The 18936-nt window shown below is 48.8% G+C and overlaps 2 protein-coding genes across 2 annotated transcripts in view; one reads left to right on the forward strand and one right to left on the reverse strand.

Annotated features, from left to right (window-relative positions):
• The first annotated feature begins 1137 nt into the window (after positions 1-1137).
• NODAL (nodal growth differentiation factor) lies at positions 1138-2325 on the forward strand. The gene is made up of 2 exons (XM_085304241.1): positions 1138-1920; positions 2031-2325. Exons 1-2 carry the CDS (start codon positions 1153-1155, stop codon positions 2181-2183), a joined length of 921 nt encoding a protein of 306 aa, XP_085160367.1. The 5' UTR covers positions 1138-1152; the 3' UTR covers positions 2184-2325.
• Positions 2326-10820: 8495 nt separating this feature from the next.
• EIF4EBP1 (eukaryotic translation initiation factor 4E binding protein 1) overlaps positions 10821-18936 on the reverse strand; it is a 15068-nt gene continuing 6952 nt past the window's right edge. Inside the window, exons 3-4 of the mRNA XM_085304222.1 lie at positions 12510-12745; positions 10821-11231 (exon numbers count right to left, since the gene is read on the reverse strand). Coding sequence (XP_085160348.1) covers positions 11200-11231; positions 12510-12745 — 268 coding nt within the window. The 3' untranslated portion in view covers positions 10821-11199. The remainder of the gene's footprint in view (positions 11232-12509; positions 12746-18936) is intronic.

Here is an 18936-nt window from a genome sequence, read left to right on the forward strand (position 1 = left end):
CGGTGAGTGGGGCCGCGGCCCCGGGACTCCCTGTCCCCGGGGACGGTGCCTGTCCCGGCACATCCCTGTCCCCGGCACCGGCACCGGGTATCCTGGTCCCAGCGCATCCCTGTCCCAGCGCATCCCTGTCCCGGCGCATCCCTGTCCCCAGCACCGGCACTGTCCCCGGGTATCCCCGTCCCAGCGCATCCCTGTCCCCAGGACCAGCACCCTCCCCGGGCTCTCCCGTCCTGGCACATCCTTGTCCTTGGGACCGGCACTGTCCCTGGGCATCTCTGTCCCAGCGCATCCCTGTCCCGGCGCATCCCTGTCCCCAGGACCAGCACCCTTCCCGGGCTCTCCTGTCCTGGCACATCCTTGTCCTCGGGACCGGCACTGTCCCCAGGCATCCCTGTCCCAGCGCATCCCTGTCCCCGGGACCAACACTGTCCGTGGGGCATCCTCGTCACCAGGAGTGGCACCGTTCCCGGGGACAGTGCCTGCCCCAGGGCATCCCTGCCTCCAGCTCTGCTATTCCCGAGATTCCCTGTCCTGGGGCATCCCTGTCCCCAGGCTCCCCTGTCTCTGGGACTGGCACTGTCCTCAGGCATTCCTGTCTCCTGGACCAGCACTATTTTGCAACATCCCTGTTCCTGGCTTTCCTGTCCCTGAGTCCAGCACTGTCCCCAGCTCCCCTGTCCTCAGGTATCCCTGTCCCCTGCACAGGGCTCAGCTCCCTGTCTCCCGGCTGTGCCTCCTCTCATCCGCACGCTCCGAAAGTTGAGGGGACCTGAGCACCCTCTCCAGCTCTGCTCAGGGAGGATGCTGCGGGCAGGCCGGTGGGGAGAAGGGCAGGACTGGCGAGGCACTGATGGTGCCTGCTTGACTCCCCAGGACCCGTCTCTAGCTCCCTCTCAGGGTTCACATGACCACTAGCTTGTTTCCCCCCAGGCGGGGGTCTGGCTATGGGGACAGAGCTCCTGGTGGCAGGGACTGTGCCCCTGGCAGCACGGCAAGTGCTTCTGTCTCCTGGTGCTCACCCACAAAGCCTGTGTCCCCTCCAGCCCGCAGCAGGGTGRTGGGGAGCGTGCTCTGCACCAGGCGTATTCCTCACTGTCCCCTCCGGTTTCAGGTTCTCTCCAGAATGGCTCTCGCTGGGCTTTCTCTTTTGACATGAGCTCCATCTCCAGCAGCCAGGAGGTGAATCTGGCTGAGCTCCGAGTCCACCTGCCTGATCTCTTGCAGTCCCAGAACGTCACACTGGACATCTACCATAGTCCAAAGCAGAAGTGCCTGGAGAACGGGACCTGCGGGCACAAGCTCTTCCTGGGCACTTTCACTGGCAGCCCCTCTTTCACCCAGGCCTCCTGGAAAGTGTTCAACATCACCAGCATGCTCAGGTCCTGGCTTCACCAAGAGGTGGCTTCTGGCCACAGCATTCCTGGGGGAATGGAGAGTGCCGAGGCACAGGATGGACGGGAGGTAAGTGGGTTGGCCGTCCCGGCCACTGCAGCAACGAGCATGCTGAACTCAAGCGACTCCAGCCATGGAGAGCTGGCCATGCACCAAGACATGGCAGACAGAGTCCTGCTGCTTGTCTTCTCCAAGGACAAGTCTCCAGGAGATTACACCCTCATCAGAACAGTGGAGACCTCTAAGCACGTCATGCGTGACAGCAGCACCAAGGACTTGGGAAACCGACGGCATCGTAGGAATAGGAAGGAAAAGCAAAGGATTAAAGTGAGTGATGCCCCTGTTCCTGGCCCAGGGGAGGAAGGCAAGTCCTTGTGCAAGAGAGTGGACATGATAGTGGATTTTGAGCAGACTGGCTGGGGCAGCTGGATTGTCTACCCAAAAAAATACAACGCCTACCGGTGTGAAGGGCAGTGTCCATCGCCCGTGGATGAGACCTTCAAACCCACCAACCACGCTTACATACAGGTAAGAGGGTTTTGCTGTTTCTGCTTTCCTCTTTCTGCTCCCCATCTACCTGCAGCCCTGCTGATCTGAGGCAGGAGACTTATGCTTTCCCTTTCCGTGTCTCCCAACAGAGCTTGCTGAAGCTCTACAAGCCCAACCACTTGCCCTGCCCTGTGTGCTCCCCAGTTAAGATGAGCCCTCTCTCCATGCTGTACTACGAGAAGGGTGAAATCGTCATCCGCCACCACGAAGACATGATCATCGAAGAGTGCGGCTGCAACTGAAGCAAGCTCTTCTCATGCTGGGAATGGGAGAGAACGGGCACAGTTTAGCCCAGAAAGCATCCCCAAGGACTAAACCCTGGGAATAAACCTTGATGCCTAAACCATGAACAACAAAGGCTACCCACGCACCGCAGGGCGTTGCTGAGACCCTGCCACCTCAGTCCATGCACTCGTGGGTCTGCGAAGGCCTTGAGGAGACACAGTCAGCATTATGGCAGGGCTGTGGGAGACAGATGTTATCCCCGATGGGGACTGTGCCAAGGGGAATCTCCCTTGGAATTTCCTCCGAAGGAGCTCCCAGCTGCAGCAGTGCCTGCTGCGGAGCAGGAGGGCACAGCACGCTGCCCTCGGCCGGTAATAGCTCTGTGCCGCGCCGCGTGGCTGTTGTGCCTASACAGATCCACACGCCTTGCAGGGAAGGCAGAAGAGACACTTCATCGCTRTGTTTGCAGAGCTTGTGATGACCTGGTTGGACACATGATTGCTGAGAGACCTGCAGGCAGCCGAGAGGGAGAGGCGCTGGGGCGGTGCTGGGGACCCCCGGGCTTTCAGGAATGGTTCAAAAGTGAGCAGGGCAGATAGGCCAGGCAGAGGAAGGACTCTTCTCCCACCAGCACAGCCCAGGGTAGGTGCAGAGAGCCGCAAGAGCCAAACTCTGCTCCCGGCTGCAGACCTGCATCTCTACGAGGCTGCAGCGCAGGCAAGGCACCGATCAGCCTCACCTTTGCAGGGGAGGCAGAGCTCTAGGTCTTGGAGCCTCATTCCTTTTTTATTAAACACTGTGACAGGCATCAGTTTTTTCTTTTGCATGAGATCAACACTCCTGGTAGCTAAAGACTCTTCGAGGGACACATGCAGTACAGATACTTCACCACACTAGGTGTCTGTATAGCTGAGATTTTCAGTGCTCCCCAGGGGTTTAGGCATTCATATTACAGTTTCTATTAAGTTTCTATTAAAATTATATCAGATTTCTATTAAGATTAAGCTGAGCTAATCCTAGCTGCAGCAGTGTTATCCCAGTGCCCAGAGTCCTGCGGACGGGAGTGCCAGAACGGGTTTTGCAGCAGACAGTTCCTGCCCTGCAGAGTTCACCCTCTGAACAAGCTTCTCCGACTCCAGGGCTGATGGCAGACAGGGAGGGGAATAAAACACAGACCAAATAAGCTGCTTGCCCAGAACCACGACAGGAGTCTGTGGTATAAGAAATACAGACTTGGGGCTCTTGTGTCACAGCTCTCCCGAAAAGCTCAACCTTTCCAAGCCATCACACATTCACTGGGAACCAGAGAGTTTCCAGTGGCAAGCTGGGTACCCCGGGAAATAACGCAGTCCTCAGGTCTGGCTTGGTGCATGTCTACCCCTCCCTGCCCAGTAACTCCCCAGAAAAATCTCAGCTCATGCACTGCTTTCATCTGTAAAATCACAGCTTTGCTCAAACCATTCTGACTACTCACTGGATGGGTCCACAGTGGAAGGGTTATGGTTGTATAATTGATAAATAAATTATATATTTACAAAAAGCCCAGTGGACTCCACTGATTTCTACTCCCTCCTTTTGTGTGTGTGGCTGCTGAACAGCTTTCTAGGATGCAATTCCCCCCGGCTTTGCCCTGAAGACTCCTTTTCATGGGAACGTCTCCAGCTGAAGTTTKGTCCTAGAAACTAGGTAGCAAACGCTTGCTCCTGCCGTAATGCTGAGTGCCTCTGCGGCCTCTTAGGCCCCCCATAGGCATAAATCCTGCAGATGACTGGGTTTGACTCACGCCCGCAAAATACAAGGGCCAAATTTCTTGCATGGCAGTAGTGACTGCTCAGTCCAGGGATTGGCAGAATAGCTGATGATTTTTATTACACCAGCTGGCAGAGCTGGAAAAAACACACATATTTTCTGGCACACTGGCCTTTCCCTAAGTTTAAAATAGCAGCAGCCATTCTCCTGGTATGACTGACACATAATAGTCTGCAACTCTTTTCACTTAAAAATATGAGCTAAATACTTGGACCAGAAACACCAGCCCATCCATAAGCAAGGTCAGTGACCAGACCCAGCTGGGTGTTGTGTTCGCACAGGTGGATTTTCTGAAATAATGCACACAAACTTCCCTCCACCCCTGTTACCCTCGGATGCCCTGGTTGGCGTTGCCATCTTGCTGGCAGACCGCATGGAGCTGATGGGTTGCTTTCAGTAACTTAATTCCTGTATCCTGGAAAGCACAGSGCAGAATTTGGGCACATGTTGCTCCGTCGCCCATGTGCTTGGGTGTATTTGACAGCTATCCGCATTAACGCCGATGGCATTAATAGCATGCAAATGGCAATGTGCTCTGTGGAACAAAGGCCTCCAAATAGTGCAACGCTCCTCGTGGAAAAGATATAAAACAGCTCCATGAATGGGAAACTTCTCATGAGATAATGAAGGAAAAGTTCACTCCCTGATCTGCAGATTGCAGGTTGCTCAAGAGCAACCTGGGAAGCACCTGCAGCCTTTGAAGAGAAGTGAAGGGCTAAGTGGATTTTCCGCCTTTATTTACTCCTTAGAGATAAGGGAAGGGCTGCTTACAATAATAATTTTAAGCCATGCACGGTGCACACTGGGGCAGCCATGCACTCCTGGCTGCCCCGAGCAGCTCTCTTGCCATGCTCCGTCCCAGTGCAGCAGCTCTCATTTCCAGTTACCTGGGCAGACTGGGCAGAATGGGCAGCGGGGGAGCGAGCTGGAGCAGGAGAGGAGACACCCTTGGGCTGAGCACGCGTCTCTCGTCGCCAGCCTCTTCCCTCCCTGCTGCACACCCAGGCACGGCCCGGCTGCCCCTGGCACCAGGCCGAGGTGAGGAAGATGCTCCGTTGTACAGGTCGAGGCGGCAGCGCCTGCGAGCGAGAGCAGCCTTGCCACGGCTGAGCACTGCCTCGGCGCCGGGCCGGACCGCGGACAGCGCCTGGCACCGAGCGCCCTCCGTGTAAGACACCCCCGAGGCCGCTGCCCTAGTGCCGGAGAGCTTCCCAAGCTGCGCAGCTCGTACAGCCTGCCCTGGAGCAGCTCAAAGCCTAGACTTGACCCCGTGCGCGGCCCGGCCGTGGGCTCCGCTCCCCACGTTACAGCTGTCCAGACCCTGGGGAGCAGCTCCGGGCGTGGGGAACCCGCTGCGGAGCCCCGGGGAGGTCTCTGCCTSTGGCCAGTGCGGCAGAGCGGACGACCAGCTGGCACAAGGTGCTCTGGGGTGGCCGTATGGGGCTGAGAGCTGTCCCCATCCCTCCCCTCCCGGCCGAGCAGGGGCTGCTCCGGACTCCACATCCTCAGGCGCAGCCTGATTATCCCCAATCCACATCCGACCCAGCGGATAAACACAGCGCGTCTGGTTCTCAGAGCTCAGACCCTCCCCTGGGCTGGATCACCACTGCTGCTTACACATTCAGACAGCGTTTCACACTGAGAGCATCCAGTCATTAGAGGGTCATTTGCAGGAGCTGTTAAACGCTCAGAAAGGCAGGCCGTGGTGCTAAACCCTAGCAGGAGGCAGACTCGCACAGAAGTCTTGAGATCTGAAATAGAATCCAAGATTTTTGCCTCTTCCTTTGCAGAATGAGAACTCACTTTTAAAAACTGTTGTCACATCAGCAGTGAAACCAGCGCAGCCACCACGTCCATCCCACRCTTACCAGCTCCTCTCCCTGCACCGAGACAGCATCTTTCTCTACCCAGCCCCCTGTTTCCAGGGATCTCGTTGAAACGTTATATCTCTGAGATCTCTGCCCCTCCATCATGTTTGTTTGAAATCGAGCAGTGGGTTCAAAAGTTATCGTGTGGAAGGGGAAGGCAGACAGATGACCTGGACGGTCATTCTCTTGGAAGACCAGGGTGAAAAAATAAAGGCTGAGATTCCAGGGCTTTTAGGAAAACATCAAAGTGCGGAGGGCCAACAATAAAGCCGCACCACTGCACTCATGCAAGGTATCTGCTTAAGAGCTCCACTTTGCAGGGCTTGTGCTGTGAATGGAGCCTAATCTCTGGGAGCAAAACGCTCTGCAGGCTGCCCCTTCCAGGAGGCCAATACACATCCRCTGCAGGACCGAGCCCCAGCCGCCGGGACACGGCTGTCCTTGCACAGCACAGTAAAGCAGGGAGACAAGTCCTGGCCTCGGGCCGCTGCTCGCCGAGRTGCCCCGCTCCGGCAGTCATCGCCCAGGGTTCGGCACCCCCTCGCCAAGGGGCCACCTCTGCGGCGGGCACCCAGCTGTGCAGCRCCACGAGGCCCCAGAGCTGCTGGACCCTGCACAGTCCACAGGCTGGGACAGCTAGGAATGGGACATGGAGCCTTTTGCCCCACGCAGATCAGGAGTAAGGAACCCGGGCATCMGCGTCTGTTGTTCATGCTGAGCTCTCGATGCGCCACCAGAGAAAGGTCCAGAGAGATACAGCCGGCACGAGCAGCCAGAGCCGGCTCATCTCCCATTTAAACAGAGACACTCTCTTGGGAGCCTAATCCAGGCAGAAGGGACCCATTTAAGCACTAGTTTCTCAGGCGTTGTGGGATTTTCCTTGACTTTAGCATGAAAAGCATTCTTACATGCTGGGACAGGAAGGGGAGAACCTTTGCAATGCAGGAAAGGTTTCCTGGAAGCAGGGAAGGGAACCCAACCCAACAACAGTGCTGCCTATCAAAGCTGTAAGACTTAAAATGCAAACAGCAAATGCCCAGGGACTGCTCTGAGCTTGCAGCAGCCTCAGGCTGGCTAGAACTGGGAGGGAGACAGGCTGGAAAACCCTCTGCCTGCACCCCTGGATTCCTTCCAGCTTCCCTTCACCGTGCACATGACCAGACGCTTGTCATGGCCCCGTCATGGTTTCAGCCCCTACTCTTGCTCTTTAAAGCAAGCAAGCTTGAAGCAAGTAAGAGCACGGTCTTCTGTGATCCATTTTACGTGAAATGCCTGCCAGCAACTGGAAGCAAGTCACTACCACCACCCGCCTGTTGTATAACAATATCCATGCCTTGGGAGGAATAGCACAAGTTCAAGGAGGGGAAGATAAGCACAGTTTATTTTGGATGCACRAGGAAAGAGTGAGAACAAACAGAGTACAGTGCTTATCAAAGGCACAAGAGTAATATTTGTACAAACAGTTGATTAAGGCACTAGCTAGGTCATTATGAGTCCAGTGACCAGGACGTGGATGAGGACAGAGGCACTCGGGGCTCACTGCTCTGCCCTGCTTGAGATGAAAGGAGGCAGGGATAGGAAATCCAGTGACAAAACCGACACTCATCCCCCCAGACCTCCACGGAGCGTCCCAGCTGTGCGAGGCAGTCACCGACTGCTGCTTCACCTCCCWCTGTGGGTGGCAGTTCGGGGAAGGCCGCGATGCAGCGAGGCCCGAGCTAGCTTAGGCGCTCAGCCGGGGACACAAGCAGCTTCGTAGCCTCTTGGTGGAAGGTGACAGGCAAGTGACGAACCCCATAAAAGCAGGGATCTACCCTGAAAACRGGGAGCTAGTCTTTATGCGACTTGGGCAAGCTTGGAGCGCTAGAAACAAGCTCACCTATGAGCCAGATCCCAAAACCCACCTGGAGGATGCAGCATGAGCTGGGGATACAACCAAGGCAGGCCAGACTGGGAAGGCAGCTCTGCTTCCTAATCAGAGCAGGGGATGCCGAGACCACAGGCTCAGTTTAYGGGCACAGGAGGAGGTGAAGCTCAAGGCACAAACGTGGAACAAATTACAGCAGAACAGATGCATACGAACAAGTGTCACTTAACCGTATCACGTGTTCACAGCTTTTGTAAAGATGGGACAACTTGCYTTGCCCCCAGCTAATGTATTCATGTGTCCGTGGCCTCAGGGCCACACACATCGGGACTCCAGCAGGAATTCTGACCCTCACGGACCCATTTCACACCTGGCCAGGTGCTGCACAGGATGCTTTAGCTCTTTCTGAATTACCAGATACGAATCACTACTGGAAGCAGCCAGAGCTTTGATGATTGCGCCAGATCTACACATGCGCTCAAATACCAACATATAGGTGCCATGGACACAGACAAAACACTTAACACTTAAAATACTGTATGTTCAGTTACCCTTTGAGTATGGGGGGAGAACAGAGTTTACAAGGATCGCATCTCACAGTAGCTGACACTCATTCAGAGAAAAGCCACATAGCACARTCACTTTTGTACCAAGGCTTCTGTTTATGTTTGGGTCACTACAGATGAAAAACAAAGCAGCATATCTGGAATAAGCCCTCCTTTCCAGAGAGCCAGCTGGATGCRCATTTTATTGTGGCACAGTCCTTAGCTTCAGTATACACCCTTGGCTGTGGCACACACACCCATGCATCTTTCCAGTGTTGCTACCTCATTTGTTCCAGGAGAGGTTTAGAAAGGCACAGGACATTGTCCAGGAGCTGCAGCCAGCTTTAGCAGAACACAGCTGTTACAAGTCAGGTGAGGCAGGGCCACCAGCACCATATTCTTTATTTAAATCTCACCGCAGGGTAAACACACTAGTACACTACCTCATAGGGAGGACAGTCTGCTTAACAGGCTTGCATGAAAGCCTGCACAAAAYGTAAAGAAAGTGTCAGATCTAACAGCTGTTTTGTCAATAGCAATCCTCAGCATTTGTCTGCTGACATCTCAGTTTTCATATGCGATCTGAGTATCTTGGCTGTGAAAATTCAAGTCAGACAGCCAATCCCCCCCCCCCCCCCCCCAAAGACCTAACACAGCAGGGCTTGGCTGCAGAGAGCGCTTTATCATTTTCATTACTTAAAAGATAACTAAAGCTCATCTGTTTCGGATGGAGTCATAACCGTGGAAAGGTATTTCAGGATAGTAAAAAGAAAGGATGAAAAAATCCTCCTCTTGAACCCCTTTTAATAAGGGGACAACTACCCATGTACCAAGTGCTATAATCAATACAACTCTCCATTGTAAAGCCACGATCAGGCATTAAATATGAACATTTGGGTAAGGCAGAGTAGGAAAATGAGCTTCAGCACTAAGTGATCTACTAAATTACAGTAGGAAAAACCCACAACCCTCTGTCTTTTGAAATCTGTCCCGAAGCAACCAACTTTGGCAAGCTAATGTAAGACAGTAAATTTTCTTAAAGACTAAACTTCTATTTCTTTCCAGAAATAAAAGCAGGAGGGTTCTGAAGGGTGGTGYGATTCTCTGGGATCAGTGGGAAGTGACTAGAGAGAAGTCTCTAGTCTGTGAGARCATATGGATCCAACCAACTCCTGTACAGTACTCTCAACCGCTGAACTAAAGTACAGCGGTATCATTTCTACCTGAAAATATTGATTTAGCAAAAAAGATGAGTCAGTCCCAGCTGCAAGTTGCAACATACATTCTACCAGTGATAGCAATGTCTCACTAAACACACAGTAACAAGACAAGGCAAATGCTATTTTGAGTTGCAAAACACTGATTAAGTGACACTTGAAGGCAATAAATTTGAATCTGCTCCCATTAAGGTTTCAGAGAAACACTTAAAATCTCACCTTAAAAATGCAAGTTTACCCACATCATTTGCTTTGTCTTTTTGTTACTCATTATTAAAGGCTTGCATATCTAATGTAGCAATTGAACTTAATTAGCAGATATTTAAATATTATCAGCTAAGATAGATTTGAACAGACACTCATTGTCTTTCAGGAAATCAAAGGTTCAGGCCTCATCCTAATGTGCCTGCTCCTTCTTTGAAATGCTTCCTCAAACACCAGCAGTACAAGATGCCTCCATCAGTAACATTACTAAAACACTAACACAAGCAGCACATTACAGACTGCTGAGTAATACAAGTTTGTTAAACTATACCAGGACTAGAAGTGCAAATACTTACAGGGGAAGCTACATTTAACTCTTCAATTGCAGTTACATTCTCAGGTTTAGCTTCCTTACTCAAATATAAATCTATTCCCAACATCCCAGTTAAACCTCTCAATTAGAAGTCTTATTCTCTGCCCTCTAATTGACCTAACTCATTTCCAAGAGATTAAAAGGGAGAAACAGAACTTTAAAGGTGAACAAAAATTTTAGCATGGGTCAAAAAAGTGGAAATTATTACAGCTAAGGATTTACTTGCACATTGGAAGAGAGCAGCTAGTCTGGAAAAGCAGGAGTGGCAATACAGAAGCTGAGGCTCAGATGTCTCCCTAGTAGGGGCTGCTAGAGCACTGGAAGGCAACTCAGAGCAAGGGGACTCTCTCTGCAGGGCTCAGCTGCAGGTGGCTCCTACTGAACTAATTCAGCAGACCACAGGTGGAAGAGTTTTAAAGTTCTTTATCCCTCCTGGTGCCAATTAGTGGAACAGGGGCTTGKGGACACCTGTGTCATGACCTAGCAGAAGAACTAGCTGGAAGCACACCATGAACAGTTCTAATATTTCTAGAAGCAGATTCATAAAGCACACATTTCCTGCAGTGACCAGATGCTACACAGGGTACACACTTACACGAAGTGGGCTCAAAGCATCTGAATGCAGCCTTTGTCTTTTGTGGGAGCAGGAGAAAAGACAGTGGTGTTCACCCTTGTATGTTGATCTCAAGCCTGTACACAGGACCACCCTACAGACTCCCTGCCACAGATTGGTAGTTGTCTTGCTAGAATGAAWAAAGGATAGAAGCCCAGTTTATTGCATTAAACCCCATACCAGGGGACTCAAAATGATTTTTATTTGTCCCATATATTGCATTTTTGTAACTTATAGCAAWAATACAGTGATTAACAAAAGCATAAAACTGGAAACAAAAACAATCATTGAGAATGTCTCCTCCTGCGCTCTGTGGCTCATCACCAGCAGGGGCTGTWCTTGTGTGTTTGCACCCACACAGAGAGGCTGAGACTCAGTCCTTGTAACAGGATGCACTCTGTTCTCAGAAGTGAATGAGTTGCCCTTCCCAGGAAGCAGGAAGGCACTCAAAGCATGGGCTTCCATAAGCCTAGCAGGTGGGAATCCTCAAGACAAGGTCCCACTCTTCACYGTATAAGCACTCTCAGGGCACGTGCTTTAGATGTCCATGTCAAACTGCTCTTCCTCACCTGTTGAGAAGGACAGGAAAACATGGATGAGTCCTCAAAGTCCCACATTAAATACTAAATATGGTGCTGAAGTAACAACATTCAACTGTGCCTCAGAAACACGGCAGTTTGGACTTAAAATATGCAGCAGACAAACTAAACCTGCATTCAGGCATCTAGTCTGAGAACAAAACCATCTTGTTCAAACAGAATGCATACTCTATCCCTAAGAGSGGATATTTTACTCATGTATAGAGAGCAAGAGGTAGGAGATACCTGTCATGGAGCAACTAATTCATTTCTACCCTTTTTTTTTTGTAAAAAGAAAAAATGTTGTTGACAGAATCACTAGGCTAGACTTCTGTTAAAGACAAATGTACATTACTTGTTACCTGTACAACTGTATCCATGGTTCATGCAATTTGATAGGATGCTAGTATGAGTAGTGATTAACAGTTCCTGATGACAGGGCTTCTTTGGGAAAGAAGGTCACAACCAAGCCAGCATCCAGTCCACATTTCAGTTCAGCAGAATCAGCTGAGCTTTTAAAGGTCACAGCTGTGTGTAATAAACCATTAAGCAGTATTGATCCCGGGAAGATTTTGCTTAGAGCATGGAAGCCAGTTAATGAATACTCAAACTATTTTTATATTGAGGGAGGAATCAATTGTAATGCCAGTGTTGTAAGCTGCTTCAAGAAGGCATCTTACATGAGATTTATGAGTATTTGCTGATTTTACTACTAGCATGCCTTTCAAAAAGCATTCAGGTTCACATAGTAGCCAATGACCTCTATTCTCCTGTGTTGCAGCCTTTATTTTGCTRCCCTATGCACACTTGCAAGCTTCTGTAGAACCTGCCAAAGCCAACAACGAATATTATATCCTAGCTATGGAGTTAATTTATACTCAGGTTGGTATCCAAAAAAGCCCCAGAACAAATCTTACTTTGAATACTAACCTGATCACTTTCAAAAACACAAAGCCAYTGCAAAATGGCACAGGATATCCACAAGGAGAAACAGCTACAGCCATTCTCTCAAAGGACTACATTCTCATTAACTTTGCATTTGGGAAAATGCTACTGGATTTGAAGTGATAACATGACACAAATTAAACTTAACTTACAGAAAAACATTCACATTACTGGGGATCATATTAGAGCCTACAGTGAGTAATATCAAGATCCACAGCACCTTGACTTTGCAAAATTATCAAAATATTAACCCGAGTTCACAGGAATCCTTTGGCTCTATGCCATGTGTAAACTTCTGTACTTTACTTGTTTATGTGCACTCACCTATGCTCACTTTCTCATCATAGTTCTGGACATGGTTGTTTTCAATCTTTGACTCCTCCACATTTGGGCTTGTGACACCTGGAATGTCCGGAAGGTCAGAAGGTGGTGTTTTGGCAACCGGAGAATTGCGGCACTCCATCAAAAACTTACGATCATAAATAATTCTGGTACCTATAGAAGATGAGACACTCAGTTTTTTTTCATCTTTTAACACACGAAAGAGATGGCTATGAAATTTTGGTCATCAAGGTTACTGGGTTGCTCCCCAAGTACTAAGACAGGCATAACATTCCCTTCAAGGGAACCTCCTGATCTACACTTCAGGTCATTAAGTTTGGGTACCGAAGTCACAGCTATACATATAAAACAGCAAAAGGCATATTTAAAAAGATATTTATTACATAGCACTCACTGCTCATTTCAAGCTACCTCAGAAGTCAGATATCACTAATGCTGTTTAGAGCTGAAAGAAAGCACAGAAGTCAGCAACCCAAATACATTTTGGAGTTGTGTTCTCTCCACACAGCAGACTGGTAGCAAAACTAAGTCCAGTGCTGCATCCAACAGATCCCTCCCATTCTGTCTAACATGAGGTCAAAGCAAAAAGTAAATTGAATTTAGTTTCAGCTCATAAATATRATGGGCTTTGACAAGTTGTCAGAGGCTGAGAACTGTAGGCAGACAGAGGAAGCAGCAGGGTGTCTTTGTCATACTGAACATTGKCTAGCAATAATTCCTACAGAGTTTCTGCCTTTATGTACCATGTGCTGACTGTGCAGCTTAGTTGCATAYACCTCCCAAAAAAGCTTAAATACAGCCAGTCCTTAATGCCCATCTGTTTTAACAGTGAATTCAGACCACATCCTAGCCTTCCTGCTTTGATTGAAACAAAACAACTTCAGTGGATTAAAACAAGTCTCAGAGGGAAGAGTAGAGTTGAATAGTTGAGTAGAATCTGCTCCATGAACAGATTTCTAGGAAGGAACATCACTAGCCTGAACAGTCTGTTCCTTACACAGGAACTGGCATTGGAAGAGCTCAYAGCCACAGAAAGAGATCCCTCCAGACAGACCACAACCTTAACCCAGAAAGTACTGAAAAACAGTTGTCATTCCCCCCCCCCCCCCAAAGGAGTAAGGTTGTAACACTTTTCTAGACTGGACCTTTACTATTCTACTGCCATTCCAGTTGGGAGGAAAACCAGTTTCACACACTCCCTGAAAAATTTTAGCTACAAGTATACACATGCATGGAAAAGATTTGCCTTTATTTTGGAGCACAGCTAGAATAGAAAGTTCTGCTAGCAAGTTCTCAAAACACTAAACTTTTGAGGAATAGTTTTTGAKTTGTTTCTCCAGATCAAAGGGGGGAAAAAATCCAATTTAAAAGTAAGGTCCAGCAGTTAGTCAGGATTTGAGAGAACGAACAATCTCAGTCTGTTAAGTGTTAAGTCACTGGAAGATTTACAAAGGCAAGGGTGGTACTTCCTAGAACTGCAGTTCACATGCTAAGTATTAGGAGCACATTTCATAACAGGCAGACAAGAACTTTCACTCCTGGTTTGCACTGGCTTGCTCRGTCACATGTCCAGAGCTATGCTCATGAAACCAGACACCCTGCGCAAAGCCAAAGCAGGATATCCAAGAACAGCTGTCAACAGGAGCACAGTTTGATCAGCRCTCAATATACATAAACAGACCCCTTCCAACTTGCAAAGCAGGGCTAACAGCAGCTCTCCCCCCACTGTAGGGAGTAGTTAGTATTCACCAAGCACACAGAAAGGCTATGCAGCATTGGAACTGCTCTGCTCCCTATAGCTCTGGCTTCAACACCTCTCTGCTGTGCAACTGGAAGGTCAGATGGCTTGACAGAAGTGTCCTAGTAAAATACCATCTTGTTCCTCCCCGTCAAAGACAGCATTGTAGCTCTGACCTTTACTGAGCACAGGATTTGCTAGCTGCGCCACTCCACAAGTGCCCAAATCCCTGTGGAAAGAGTCAACACCTCCACAGTGGAGTCAGCAGGACTGGCAGCACACCAGTCCCTCACCAGTAGCATCTTTATAACAAACTGCCACTGATTTCAGGCATGGCACATTCAAACTCTGCACCTGGCCCACAATCTGTTCTGCTGTGGTTTGCCACCACCTCCATACATGTTAACAGCAACTTTTAAAACCACCCTAAAAAGAGCTGCTGGAGCAGACCGCCAGCAGGTAGCCCATTGCAGGCACTCCAGAAAGCTTCAGGAGCAACCTGGCAGGCTTCAGCCGACAGCTCAGAGCACCAACTACCATCCACAGCCATTCCGAAAACCTCTGACAGGACTGCAGAGCTGGAAGCTTACAGAAACCTAAGGCACCATCCTAACAGAGCACAACACATCCTCCAGAAAGAATGGAGCTCTTCAGCAAMAGGAACCTTATTTAAGAGGCAGCTCCTTCTGCTACAGCCGAGAGCACTCTAAGCACAAGCAGGAACACTGCCCACCAGCGCTGCTCATTTCAAGCATAACAAGCAACACAGCTCTGCCTGTGTTCTTGCTTGCAACAGATGGAGCTCACCAAACTCTTGAGCTATGAGTTCACATGGAATTTACTTAGGGAAAGACAATATGTGTATGTGCCTGTGGCAAACAGGCAAGAAGTCCAGGCAAACAAGAATGGAGTATTAATGAGAACAGGCTCTTTATGTTTAAAGGTCACATAATACCTCTTAGACACTTCTCCTTGCTCCTTAATACTCAATTTTCTTCTCTGCTTACTGCTGCCATAAGAACAGCACTGACCACCTGTGCTGTCAGATCAGAAGGGAGCTTCTCCATTCTGCCATCCCCTCCAAAGGGGGCCGCAGAGCCCAGAGAAGTCTAGGGAAGTAGCTGAAAGAGGAAAATTGACTCCTTTCACCCAAGTGCTTATACCAGGTCAGGAACCAGAACCCAGTGAAGCTCAGCTGACTTGCATCAAACCTGTGGTGGGTATCCCAGCAGCAGAAGAGCAGGGAGGTGACAGCTGACATTTTACAGAGCATCACAACTTACACTTGTTTGCTTCCCTCAGAAGGATCCCTTTTATTCATGAACTGCATTTTGGGACATCAATGCTTCTGGTAACTCAAAAAGCAAGCAAATTATCTGAAGAACTTCACCCCAATGTTGGTCAGAAGGAAAACCCTGGATTTTTGACCACAAGCAGGAGGGAAAAAAAAAAGGCACCCCTGATCTACAAGCACCTGATGACCAGGAAAGCAGATATACCTCTACTCTTCCTGAAAGGATTTAGATACTAGGTAGGCATAGCTCTGCATATATGTAGTAAAAGCCTTGAATAAACATTAAAAACAAAAGTTACATCTGCATCCTTTCAGAAACTCAGTAGTCAAGCTGAGAAATTAAGTTCTAGTACCAGTCCTATCAATTCACAGATTCCCTCTGTTCCATAAGTGGATTTTTATAACACTAGTTCTCCTCATGGAAAAAGTAAACATCAGATTTACTTCAGACTTGAACACTGTTCAAAATCCAAGCACTGGTAAATCCAGAAGATAAGCTCCCAGAACTTCTGCAGACATTTCCACTCCAACAGAAGCTTCCTTGCGCCCCACTAGCACACTCCACCCAAGAGCAGAGTGATGAGTGGCATCAGCATTCAGCACTGCTACTGTGGATTTCTAGTTCTGGCACTAAGCCTCATTCACACCACTTACATCCACAGTTCTGCTTACAGCCAGTGGCATGACTTCAGAACTTAAAACTCGTTTTTTCACTGAAAAGTAGAAGTAGCAAATTTTATCATGCAAAATCTGACTCCTGAGATTTAATCTACTGCTTGCAGAAAGTCTCAGATGTTTTGCAGTGGACTACAATATTTTGTTAAATATTTTTAGTAAGACAAGTTTTTTCACAGCTATCTAGGCTTATATGCAAAGAAGTAGTGCAAAGTATTTTGCTCAAGAGAATCACTGGATATGTGGATTAGCAGAAGAACAAATCAACAGAGGCACCATCCTAAGAAGCAGAGAAGTTCAAGTTGGCCTGCTCCCARTATGTTTAAAGGGACACTGACTTAACTGACAGCAATTCTGGTGTAATAAAAAGATTAAAATAGAGGATGACCTATAAGACAACACCTGCAGGAGTAAAACTCAAGCTAAAAAGATAACATGCAGAGTGCATTAGTGTACCGAGTTTGCTCTAAACTTCTTCCAAAAGGTATGGATATTTGCTCTCCCAAGAACTCTTCCAGACTACATAGAAGGAATCCTTTACAATGCTAAAAATGAAGGAAGATTGGCAACCTAAAGGCTAGCATTCTCCCAGTCCTCTGGGATTTTTCATTATACTTCCTCACAGCAATAGGAATTCCACATCTGACCTGCAGACAGGGTCTGCAGTTCAGCCTTAGAAGAGTGAATTGTCCTCATACAGGCTGAGGGACTAAATGTACCAAGCAATCATGAGAGCTCAGTGGATTTTGCCAGATGTGCACACCCTAACAATAAACACAATTCATATTTCTACTCTGCACTCTAGACATTTATTAACGATCTCCAGAGATGATAATCCAGGAAAGCTCTTGCTATGCTACAGTGCATGTGTTCGACTTCTTTTAGTTAGAACACATTAATATAGCTGAGAAACATTAATTCTAATTCTCTTTTCATGACATGATTACTGCAAGTGCTATTTAAGTATTTTAGCTAGTTGCTGCTTTCAGAAAAAGAAAAAACATGTGGCAAAAATAACTCTAGCTTCAGTTCCCCAACCAAGCTTTTCTGCACAAACTCAAAAAAAAAAAAAAAACAGAAGTCAGCAATGTTGACTTCTTTCTGAATTGTTTTATTTCCACAAAATATTATGGGTTGTAAAGAGACCAGTAGGTCTGAAAGCCTAGCAAAATGACATCTACTGCTTTCCAATTAGTTTGTTCCTTTGGCAGAACTTCAAGTACAGTCAGCTTTATTATTCCTGCTGTTTGCATTGATCTTTTATGCAGCAGCACAAGGGATAAAAAAAATCTTAAAGGTATGGAAAAAGTGATCTTAAACCACTGCTTAACAGGGGACTCAGCTCCCACAGTCAGAAATACACACAGCTGACTTGGTGCAGTGTCATCACCTGGAACAACAGTCACTTGTCTCACAAAAGCCAAAGTACACTAATTAAACATTYAAATAAGCTGTGTGGACACAAACTCTTTGCAAAGGGTAGGTCCTTTAGAAAATTTTGCACAATGTTCTTCCTGTGGTATACTGAGACAAGAAGTACATTAGGCATAACTAAGATAAATACTAAGTTTACAACTCTTGTACTTCCATTGCACTTGCCTCCATTCTAAACAGGCAGCAAATGTGGGCTAATTTCAGTTTATTCTATCAGCTACAAACAACTGAAGGTGCAGATCCCTAAAGGACACTATTCCAACAGAACCACAGAGGCTGCACAAGATGACTTGTAGCAATGAAAGAGGGAACCAATCCACTGCTTTTTTTCACAGTGGAGGAACACAGCACTTTCAGAAAGAAAGGTACAGCACTCCAGAGGAGAAAAAAAAAATCCATAAGGCAACAGGTTTTACTTACTTAATCATTGCCAGAAAAAGCCACAAGTATCAGATTAGAATTAATAAGTAATCCAGACTGGTGGATGGTTCTACTCCCTRCAAGGCTACTCACAAAAACAGCCGCCTTGTTTATCAAGCTGGACACACAGGTAGATGTTATCCCACTGCCTCAGTCTCAAGACCACTTCCCATTTTTGGGAAGGGAAAAATCTTGCTGGCTCCTTTGTTTCCTTCCACAGTGCAGCAGCCAGCAGAGGCCAAACCCCCTGGCCACCCCACACTTCCTCATCCCACGCTCCCTCCTGCAGCCTCCCGGGAGGCTGCTGGATCTGGCGGCCAGAGTCAGGGTGGGACGATAAACAGCAACCCCCACAACGCGGAAGAGCCGCTTGCTCAGCTGCACCCACCCACTCCCCGGGGAGCAGCCTGGCCGTGCCAGACCACGGCCCCCGCCGACACACGGGGCTCCCAGGCCCTCCACCAAGACGAGGGCTCCCGCCGCTGGGACAACCTGCCAAAATAAGAATGCCCAGGCACCCCCAGAGACCCTTCTGCCCAAACTAGAGCCCCTTCCTACAAACCGCCTGCAAATGAGATCCCCCCCCACAGCAGGGCAAGAGCCCCCTCGCACCCCCGAGCCCCCCATGCTGGGGGCAAGAGCCTCCCCATATAACACCCGTAACACCCCAGCAGGGCAAGAGCCCCCTCCACACCCCCGAGCCCCCCATGCTGGGGGCAAGAGCCTCCCCATATAACACCCCAGCAGGGCAAAAGCCCCCCATACACCGCTCCATAGCCCCTACACTGGGGCAAAAGCCTTCCACCTGTCCCCCCGTAACGCCCCGACGGGGCAAGAGGCCCCTGGCA

This window comes from Rhea americana, unplaced genomic scaffold (genome assembly GCF_003343005.1).
Source record: "Rhea americana isolate MKP2758 unplaced genomic scaffold, rheAme1 scaffold_204, whole genome shotgun sequence".
NCBI classification, from domain to species: domain Eukaryota; kingdom Metazoa; phylum Chordata; class Aves; order Rheiformes; family Rheidae; genus Rhea; species Rhea americana.